Source organism: Nelumbo lutea, chromosome 4 (assembly GCF_056320005.1).
Source record: "Nelumbo lutea isolate HS-2025 chromosome 4, American lotus-T2T, whole genome shotgun sequence".
Taxonomy (NCBI): Eukaryota; Viridiplantae; Streptophyta; class Magnoliopsida; order Proteales; family Nelumbonaceae; genus Nelumbo; species Nelumbo lutea.
The window spans coordinates 6,608,820-6,618,920 of record NC_142687.1 but is presented as its reverse complement, the minus strand read 5'-3'; the positions used below and the strand labels follow the sequence as shown (position 1 = coordinate 6,618,920).

General features: G+C 35.9%; 1 protein-coding gene across 1 annotated transcript; it reads left to right on the top strand.

Moving 5' to 3' along the window:
* Positions 1-327: 327 nt before the first annotated feature.
* LOC148853620 (glucose-6-phosphate 1-dehydrogenase, cytoplasmic isoform-like) lies at positions 328-9,399 on the top strand. Its single transcript, XM_088983523.1, has 16 exons — positions 328-760; positions 1,258-1,503; positions 1,946-2,031; positions 2,532-2,595; positions 2,688-2,874; positions 3,790-3,947; positions 4,044-4,112; positions 4,956-5,014; positions 5,952-5,988; positions 6,130-6,201; positions 6,538-6,685; positions 6,943-7,038; positions 7,459-7,529; positions 8,585-8,700; positions 8,840-8,885; positions 8,973-9,399. The coding sequence occupies exons 2-16, from the start codon at positions 1,324-1,326 to the stop codon at positions 9,138-9,140; spliced, it is 1,557 nt and encodes a 518-aa protein (XP_088839649.1). The 5' UTR covers positions 328-760; positions 1,258-1,323; the 3' UTR covers positions 9,141-9,399.
* The last annotated feature ends 702 nt before the right edge of the window (positions 9,400-10,101 follow it).

Below are 10,101 nucleotides of genomic sequence, written 5' to 3'. Positions count from 1 at the left end.
TTTTTTCTTTTTGATTTGTCAGCCAGGCAGCCAATCCAAAACCAAAACTCCAAGAGTCAAATCGTGAACAGAAAAATCAAAAAACGAAACGGGACTTGTTTTTGACATTTTGATTAGTTCGAGGGGCATATGAGTAATTGCAAAAAACCATCGACAAAAAGAACCCAACCCAACTACCTCTTTCAACGGTTGAGATGTGGTAGATGAGCAGCCGGTGATATTTCTCCAAGAGTCAACAATCCTCGCGCGCCAAGTGTGTGTGTGCCCCCACCATACGCGGTTTGGTTACAGGATCAAATCAATTCAAACTGAGAGTCTGGAGAGGAAGTGGCAATATCATTTTGTGGAGTTGTTTCATGCCTTCCATATACCAATGGGATAAACTAGTGTTGTGTGTACATAAGAAAAAAAAGTTGGAATTTGATCTCCCCACTCCCCAGATTGTCTGATTGCGTAGTTCGCACCATTAGTTAGTTAGAATATTTTTTATTTTCATTTAATAAAATAATAAATAAATAACCAATCGAATCGACTAAGGCGGCTGGTAAGAATAAAGAAACAGAGGAGGGGGTTGGTGATCAACGGAAAAGGATCCATTAAAAACCAGAGTAACCCTTTTTCTTCTGCTTCGTAGATCGCATCTCATACAAAGGTTCACCTAGCTAGGAAAGATAGCAACTTCTCTCTCTCTCTCTCTCTCTCTCTCTCTCTCTCTCTCCCTCTTCAGGTTCTTCGGTTTCTTCGTCAATTTGATCACCCGGTTCGTATTTTCAACTTTGTTCTCTCTCCTATACTCTTTAATTCTTAAGCTAACTTTGAATGTATGTAGTTTCTCGACTCTGTAATTTGATTTTATTTAGATCGTGGATCTGTGAATTACTACATTTCCTTGAAATATTCTATATATAGAATTTTCTCAAATTTTTTTCTTTTTTTTTTGTTTGTATTATCTCAATTTTCTTTATTTTTCTCGGTATATATCAGATTATCAATTGGTTATCTTCAATAAATCTATCACTTCGACACCTTTTCGATTTATTTTTCTTTTAGTAATTTCCACTTATTCTCTCTCTATGGTGCATGAATGATGGCTCTGATATCATGTTAGCCATGCGGGATAAGCTAGCATATCGCAGTCAGAATAGTCCTTCAGTTATCTATGAAGAATATTACTCCATCTTAACACTCATGTAAAGTGAAGTAGGAGCGGTACTTACCACTTTTTGTTTTTTGTTCGTTTTTTTTAACCAAATACAGATCAGGTGATATAATTTACAATAGCAACATACTTGTGAGACACCATCTACCAGTCTGGTCAGTCTGATGGCATCTGGTGGTTCCTCTATAGGAATAAGGAATACTTTGAGAAGTGATTCCTTCTCTGATGGAAAAGACTTTGACAATCTCCCAGAAGCTGGATGTCTCTCCATTATCGTACTTGGTGCTTCTGGTGACCTTGCAAAGAAAAAGACCTTCCCAGCGCTTTTCAATCTTTACCGCCAGGTTTGTTGAATTTACTTGTTCTTTCTCATTGATAAGCTTATTTTCCAATAGTGTCATTGTTTCACCGTCTTTCAGTCTTAGAACTGGTTGTTCAGAATATTTCATATTGTTTATGGTAAATAAGAGAAATCATCCCTTGCAGCTACTTTCTCAACTTCATGGGTAAACAACCTTTCAGCATCTTCATTAATGAAATATGTTTATAGATGAATTCCTCCCACTGACAAATTTTCCTTATTACTTCTAAACCTTGATAAGTCCCATCTTCTCTACTCATTCAGCAAACATGGTTCAAAGTGGGTGTCCGGTGGGGGGGGGGGGGGGGAAGAAAATGATTGGATTACCTCCAGGAGAGTAGTTAGGTTGATTTTGACTGAAACTATTGATTTATTGTTTATAGAGACCTGCATTCATGAACTAACTTTCGTCTGGCTTTACACAGGGATTCCTACAATCAAATGAAGTTCATATTTTTGGGTATGCGCGAACCAAGATTTCAACTGATGAGTTGAGAGACCGCATACACAAGTGAGATCTCTTACCTGTGGTATATTTACACAAATTACTGTTATCATAAGCTATACCAAGCTATTTCATCTGTACTTAGATGGCATTCTGTTTTCATTTCTTTTCAATGAATATCCTGATTTGTGCCATTATAGTATAATAAATATAGAAATTTCAATATAGATGATTTTCTTTAGGGTAATGATCTCATATGTCAAGTTGGGAAAATCTACTAGTCCATCTTATTTGTCAGCATCCACTTGTTTAAGGACTTTTGACTACTTACAAATGGAATCTGGTATAATTTAATCTAGGGGATTCTTCCTATAAACTTGGCAAATAGGAAGTTGTAATTAACTAGTTATATTTTCCTTATGTCAGAGTTTGTTTTCTGCTTATGTAGAATTTCTGATGCATAGTATTTATATTTTCGTCTCAATTTCATTAGCTCTTTTTACTGGTTGCTATAATGCATGTAATGACTGCTGAGTATTAATTCACATGAGTACCATTAACTGCAGATATCTTGTTCATGGCAAGAGTGATTCTGAGCACTCTGAAGATGTATCAAAGTTTTTGCAATTGGTACACGGTTATTTCTCCCTACACTGTTCACCTATGTCTTACAATCACTTGCTACTTCAGAAATTTCTAATTGCTCCACAAATTTTGTGCAGCTCAAATATGTTAGTGGTTCTTATGATTCTGTGGACGGGTTCCGTTTATTGGATAAGGAGATTTCAGAGCATGAAATCTCAAAAAACAGTCTAGAAGGATCATCCCGTAGACTTTTTTATCTTGCACTTCCTCCCTCAGTATATCCACCTGTGTGCAAGATGATCAAACACTGTTGCATGAATAAATGTAAGTGATCCTTATAGAGATGGATGCATCAAACTCACTCTTAAATACACTTAGCTAGCATGGACAAAGTCATTTATCTTTAAATATGCACCCTTTATTTTCACATCAACCTGCAATTTGGATTTCAGAAGTGCACCTTTTTTGTTTTGCATGAGGACACCTCCTCCTGAGATGCTGAGTTTGAATTCCATTCACCACTTAACTGAATAAGGTTGTAAATTTCATTGATTCTATGATGACTTTAAAAAGGCAGGAATAACTTGTAATGGACATCTTGATATTTTATGATGGTTCACATCAGGAGGACTTTTATTTTGTTTTGGATGCATGCACATGTATACAGACATGCGTATATATGTGCACACATGTGTTTTTATGGTTCTATCATCATCATCATCATCATCATCATCATCATTTTAGCCTTGTCCCAACTATATGGGGTTGGCTACATGAATCCTGTTTCACCATTTAGTTCTGTTTGGTGCCATGTCCATTCTTAAATTATGAGCCCTTAAATCATTGCTTACTCCTCAACTCATGTCCTTTTTGGTCTCCCCCTAGCTCTTTTATCCCTTTCAACTTACAGTAGATTACTTATTAGGAATGTTGTATACGGTGTCCCTAATAAAAGGAGGAAATTTGTGTCAGGTAGGCAGCTGACATTAAAACATTCTCCAAACTACTATGAACATGGATCCTGAATTGTTTTTATGGGTCTATCTACACTAAAAATTTGAATATAAGGTGCTCATTTTTGTTCCTCTTAATCAAAGAGTCAATTTAAGAACATCTTTTTTTTTATGTAATTTAGACTATTTCATGATCATGAATATGCCAGACTATGATTGCCATGGTTGGGTTTCAGAACATCTCAAAAATACATCCTTATAAATGGATTTTTAAATTCATTTTCAGCCGATCTTGGTGGATGGACTCGCATAGTTGTTGAAAAGCCTTTTGGAAAGGATTTAGAATCTGCAGAGAATCTCAGTACCCAGCTTGGCAATTTATTTGATGAACCACAGCTATATCGTATTGACCACTACCTGGGAAAGGAATTGGTGCAGAACTTGGTATATGTTCCCCAAATGGTTTAATTATTTCTGGCCCATTCTGTTCCTTCTCCCTACTTATACTTATCATGTTTAAAATCTCCTTTTCAATTGCAGCTTGTGCTTCGTTTTGCAAATCGTTTCTTTTTGCCCCTCTGGAACCGTGATAACATTGATAACATACAGGTGAATATGCTTTAGGGAACTCTTTCGATCATTATGCATGATAGTAATTTAGCTTGTATTTGGGATGGGTAAAAATGGAAATGGAGGTGAAGTTGAATTGGCAAATCATGCAACTTTCTGGATTCTACTGCTTGGGTTGACATTCTTGTAGCTGAGAGGAACAAGGAAAAGAACTGGTGGATTTTCTTTTATTTTTTGGAATTCAAAATTCCTATGGTTCTAGTCATTTGTTGGAATTGGAGGTAAAATGAAATTCAGTTCCATTTCTGCATTTATGAAACAAATGCAATCTTATGCTATTGAGTCATACCATATGCTAGAAAACTAAGCTATTCTTGATAACATTAGGCTGGAACTTTTTTATACTATTGGATGAACAGAGTTTTCTATTACTTGTTACATTGTGATTATAATCATTTCTTTTCTGTGATTATCAAAGGGGAATTGTTATTTTTGTTTCCCTTATATTATTTTATAAAACTTTATGCTTTTCAAGGAAAATATATGGCTTCACTAGCTACCATGTTTATTGTGACCCTGAATAGAAACAGCAGGGAATATTCTTTTCCTTCTTGTGTTCTTTCTGGAGTCAGACATGGGTCATTTGTTGTTTTCTCTGCAATGTTTCATTTGGCCATAATGGTTCTGACCCATGAGCTACGGAATTTAGATCATGCTCTGGTCCAATCTTATGCATGCTAAATCTATGAATATTTATATCAAAACCTATGAATATTGACATTCGGAAGCTCAAAAGCAAACCATCTCTTCCCTGAACAACTAGTCTCTATATTGTGAGCTTCAATTTTCAGAAATTTTAAATCTTTATCTTCATTCTGGCAGATTGTTTTCAGGGAAGATTTTGGAACAGAAGGGCGTGGTGGATATTTTGATGAATATGGGTATGTTCTCTGGACTCGTACAATGTTGTTGTGTGTCAAAAATCTTTTTTTTTTTTTTTTAGCAGCAATGTTTAACTCTATTTTTTACCTTATCTTTAAACAAAACATCCACCCTTAAAGCATTTAATGATCTTCAATTGTGTGAATTTCCAGTTTATCCTAGTAATAGTAAACAAATAAATAAAATAGAAGAAAAATCTTTGCTTGGCAAGAGACTATTCTTGTTGTGAGAACATTACTAGAAAGGAAGCACAACTTTAGTTGCCTAAGATGTGGACATCCTTGTTAACTTTGCAAGATCTGTATGTCTATAGAGATTGGGAAGAAGAAGAAGAAATATGGATTTCTTCTTAATAATTGGTTATTCATTATTTAAGTAGAACATCTTGTACCTTCAATTTTCTATGTTTCAATTCAGGCAGCTATATTTATATCAAAAGTTTCACCCTTATTCTGCTGTTGGATTGTACAAATCGTGTCTTTCAAGTTTAGATGTGTGAGATGTTTTTGGCTTTTTTTTCCCCGACCTTAGATGTTTGTTTGTGGGGTTTGAAGTGGTTCTTGTCTTTGTTGGTTTTGACTTTTGAGCTTTATTTTTGGGCTGTTTTGGGATCTTTTTCTGTTGTGGGGTTTTGTCTTGTGGTGAGTTTGTGGGCTCTGGTTTCTGCTGATTTTGTTGAGGCTTGGCTGGCTTGGAGTGCTTGTGTAGGGTTTTGAAGTTCTGCTTTGTCTCTTTTCTCTCTCGAGTGACTTCTGGCCACTCTCCTCTGTAATTTCTTTTTTCCATTTAATAATTTGCATTTTATTACAAAAAAAAATGTCTTTCAAATACAAAATGTACTCCATCAAATAGTTGGAGTATATATATGATACATCTATATCCTTGCTAATGTTTAATTGATAAGCAAACATCATTCTTTTTTTTTTTTTTTTGCAGAATAATCCGCGATATCATTCAAAATCATCTGCTGCAGGTAATTCTTGGATATTCTCTTAGGCATAAACATAAGTGACTCTTTTCCAATTATACATCAACCTGCTTGAGTTGCAATCTGAAACTTTCTTTTTTTTGCTGCTAATTCACATATATGTTGTTTGTTTCTTACCAACTGCAGGTTCTTTGTTTGGTTGCCATGGAGAAACCTGTTTCTCTTAAGCCTGAGCACATAAGAGATGAGAAAGTAAAGGTATCTGTCTTAATTCTTTTACATGAGACACTTTCTTTGTTTTGTGTCATCTATCAAAGCCATATGCTAGCCATTCTTCCAATATTTAAAATAGTTATGATCTTTTAATATTTGTATAATACTAACATTTTGCAATATATTTCCTGGTATGCCAAAGTTTGACCAGAAATAAGAGATTACAATGGCTATCACCTAAACATATCTTAGATTTATGTATGCATTATGTATTATTGTAGCCTATTCTGATTACTGATAAACCATTATAAAGTTGTATATTAAACATCCCAAATACACTCATTGTGTGCTCGTTTTGGTGATTATGATATGATATTTCAGGTGCTTCAATCAGTCCTACCTATAAAACCTGAGGAGGTTGTTCTTGGACAGTATGACAGCTACAGAGATGACCCAACGGTTGCTGATGATTCAAACACCCCAACTTTTGCAACTGTAGTTCTGCGAATTCACAATGAAAGATGGGAAGGTGCAATAAGTTTGCTTTTGTTGAATATTCCATTGTTCTGTTAAGTTATTCTTAGCAATTTTGTTGAAAGGTTACCAGGAATGAATAGAAACCAAGCAGGGATGTGATCAGGAATTCTTTCCTTGTATTTCAGATCCAGACTGTATATGTAGTCCTTCTGAACTAGATTAATCTAAGCATCATCTTAGACTCCAAAACATTTAACTAATGTTTTGACCCATATTTGCCACTAATGCCCAGGTTCTTTTTCTATGCAGGCGTTCCTTTTATACTCAAGGCAGGGAAAGCATTAAATTCAAGAAAGGCAGAAATACGTGTTCAGTTTAAAGATGTTCCAGGAGATATTTTTAGATGTAAGATACCAAGTTATTCTTTATATGTTCATTTAACTTTTTGCTTCCACATGTTAAACACTATCTGAAGTTCTCTAAATCAAGCTTGATTCCATGCAGATAATATATGGACTGAGATTTCTAAAATAATTATCTGAAAGAACATCTAAAACATGCATATCATATGAAAATCTATTACTGATTATTCATTCAGTATTTTAATCTTGATTTCATCTATTTCCACCCATAGTGTTGGTTAAATCTTCATGCTAAGCCCTGTATATGTCTATTAAGCATAAGAGGAGCATTATTGTAAATTATAAGACATGTGCATCTAGGCCCTTCAGGGACCTGGTTTATTCTCTATCATGTCTCTTTATGTTTCTTCTTGCTAATTGATGTTCAATAATGTCTTACGTTCCATATGTTCCTCTTGCATAGCTAAAAAGCAAGGGAGGAATGAATTTGTAATACGCTTGCAACCTTCAGAGGCCATGTACATGAAACTTACGGTAAGTGTTTCTTCTCATGTTGTTAACAAGTTCACTGTTTCACTATCTTTATTGTTGCCTGAAAACTTCGTGTATCTTTTTAACATTCTAAGTTAAAATTTTGTGACATATTTTGTAATGAAACGGATGCCTCAACCTCCATTGGGTTAAAGTTGTTGAAGCATTTTTGTGATACCCAGTTCTTATGAAGCCTAAGCCTCAAGCTCAAATATTCAACTAAACATGCCTAGTGCAAACTTGTTTGGGCTCCACTTGGTCTAGGTTTGGTTTTGTTGTATAATAATATGATCGGTTTATTAATCAGTAAAAATGACTGCTAAATGCTATTGAAATTTGTCATTATTGTTATTAATATCAATATTATCATGGGAGTGGGTTTGGGTCATTCGGTAAAACGACCAAAGAATCTTATAAGTGAGATGAATCCCTAATCTTAGGACTGACGAGCCTGATTTTATCTGGACAATGTTGGTTCATCTTGGCCGGTTGTCATCTATCATGGTAGACCATCCAGGAAAAGGATCTTCCCACAAGTTCTATAAATTTGACAGAATTTTGTTAACAAGTCTTCCTCCGTTGCTTGCTACTACTGTGATCTGTTGATTAAATTCCACTCTCGTGTGTTTATTTACTGTTGTTTGGTGGTTCAACCAGGGATACCAAACTTAGTATTTTAGCTGCTCGATAATTATCCATTGGAATTGGAGTGCTTTATATAGATCTGAATTTTGACATGCTCTTCTAAATATTTTTATCTGTATTTCCATTCGATAGTAGAAACAATATAGAATGCTTAAAATTGAAGGTACAATTTTTTACCCATTCAGATGGTGGAAGCATGTAATAGCTAAACTAATTCCCAGCTTCTTTATTATGTTGTTGTGTGTTGAAAACAGTAGTCTATTATAACTTTAGGTGCTAATTCGGGTCTACCCCGTTTTTGATAAATGGGGCACGCCCTAGACCTAGGTGATCAAAGTGCTACTCGTAATAATGATAATTATCATGCACGGTTTTTCCCTCTTCCTTAACACCTTTCAACTTTCCTCTCACAGGTCAAGCGACCAGGGCTGGAGATGTCAACCATCCAAAGCGAACTAGATTTGTCATATGGGCAACGTTACCAAGGAGTTACAATTCCAGAGGCTTATGAACGACTAATTCTCGATACGTATGATTTCATCTTTTTGTGATTTTATATGCTTGTATTATATGCATGCAGCCATACTGTACATACAATGAAGATTACCATCACAGTTAGTCAATTTTCACTTTGTCACAATTAACTCGGCTGGGACTCTTTTTTGCAGAATACGAGGCGATCAACAGCATTTTGTTCGCAGAGATGAGTTGAGGGTAAGTGAATTATTCGATTTCTGGCTTGAAAATCTCTATGCGCAATATGGCTCAAAGATTTACTGGTGTGATGTTTTTGATCAACAGGCGGCATGGGAGATTTTCACTCCGTTGCTACACAAAATTGACGATGGGGAGGTGAAGCCACTTCCATACAAGCCAGGGAGCCGAGGTCCAGTGGAGGCTGATGAGCTGCTGGCAAAAGCCGGTTATGTGCAAACACATGGCTATATATGGATCCCGCCCACCTTGTAATCATCTTCCGGTTACTGGGCAAGCTGGAATTTTTAGGGCGCCACCCTATAACAAGAAATAGAAAATAATCCTGCCCCCTCCAGTTTGTTGACCCAGATGCGCCCTTTGTGTTGAGAGTAGAGAAAATAATATCTCAGTGTAGCACCTAAAATCAACTGCTTATGTAGTAAGATCAATCGGTCGTTAAATTAGATTACTATATGTTGTGGTATGTACTAGAACTTTGTGTAATGAATTTTATTTTATTTTTCTCACGTAATTACAAGATACTCCCTGAATCGTGAATATCATAACTGACAATGGCATGGTGAATGGTGATAGGTTTTTCCTTGGAAATGCAAATATTCCAAGCAATCTCACTTTGATGAGAATTGTGGATCGGCGCTTGCTGTGGAAAATATCTTCTCAGACTTGGTCTCACAGATGGGTTGGGTGACTGGGTGTAGGATGTGGTGCTGGCGAAGTGTCGTTAGTGTAGCCCTGTAGGTGCTGCTGCTAGGGATCGGGGTGGATGTTTGGAAAGTGGAATGGGGTGAGGTGGTGGATCCATTACCATTAAGATAACAATAAGATTATTTTGATTTATTAAAAGGCATATTGGGTTTTTGAGCAAAAAATGATGAAAAAAACTAATGAAAGAGGGGTTTTTTTCCCATGGTTTTCAAAAAATAATCCGGACCGAAAAAATTGGGAACTGGTCAGTTGATTGGTTTTGGTTTATCCCAAAACCATTATTTTGTCAAAAACCGTTGATTTGATCAGCAAATCGCTGACTTAAGCGGTTGAACTGTTTAGACTAAGGTTCAAAGTATCATTACATATTGGCCCGTATCAGTTGACATGTATCGTTCTGGGACCCTTCTGATATACCCCTACAATGGGTGTATCGGGGGTCTGACCAGTTCTGGGGATGGAGAGGTCCTAGACTGGCTTTCCTGAACTAGTTTTGAAAAAAAAGGTA

Excerpts from the sequence above, each read along its gene's own strand:
- LOC148853620 (XM_088983523.1), top strand. The coding sequence starts at position 1,324 with ATGGCATCTGGTGGTTCCTCTATAGGAATAAGGAATACTTTGAGAAGT. Across the intron at positions 6,202-6,537 it reads TAAGAGATGAGAAAGTAAAG|GTGCTTCAATCAGTCCTACC; the intron begins GTATCTGTCTTA and ends ATGATATTTCAG. Across the intron at positions 7,039-7,458 it reads TCCAGGAGATATTTTTAGAT|CTAAAAAGCAAGGGAGGAAT; the intron begins GTAAGATACCAA and ends CCTCTTGCATAG.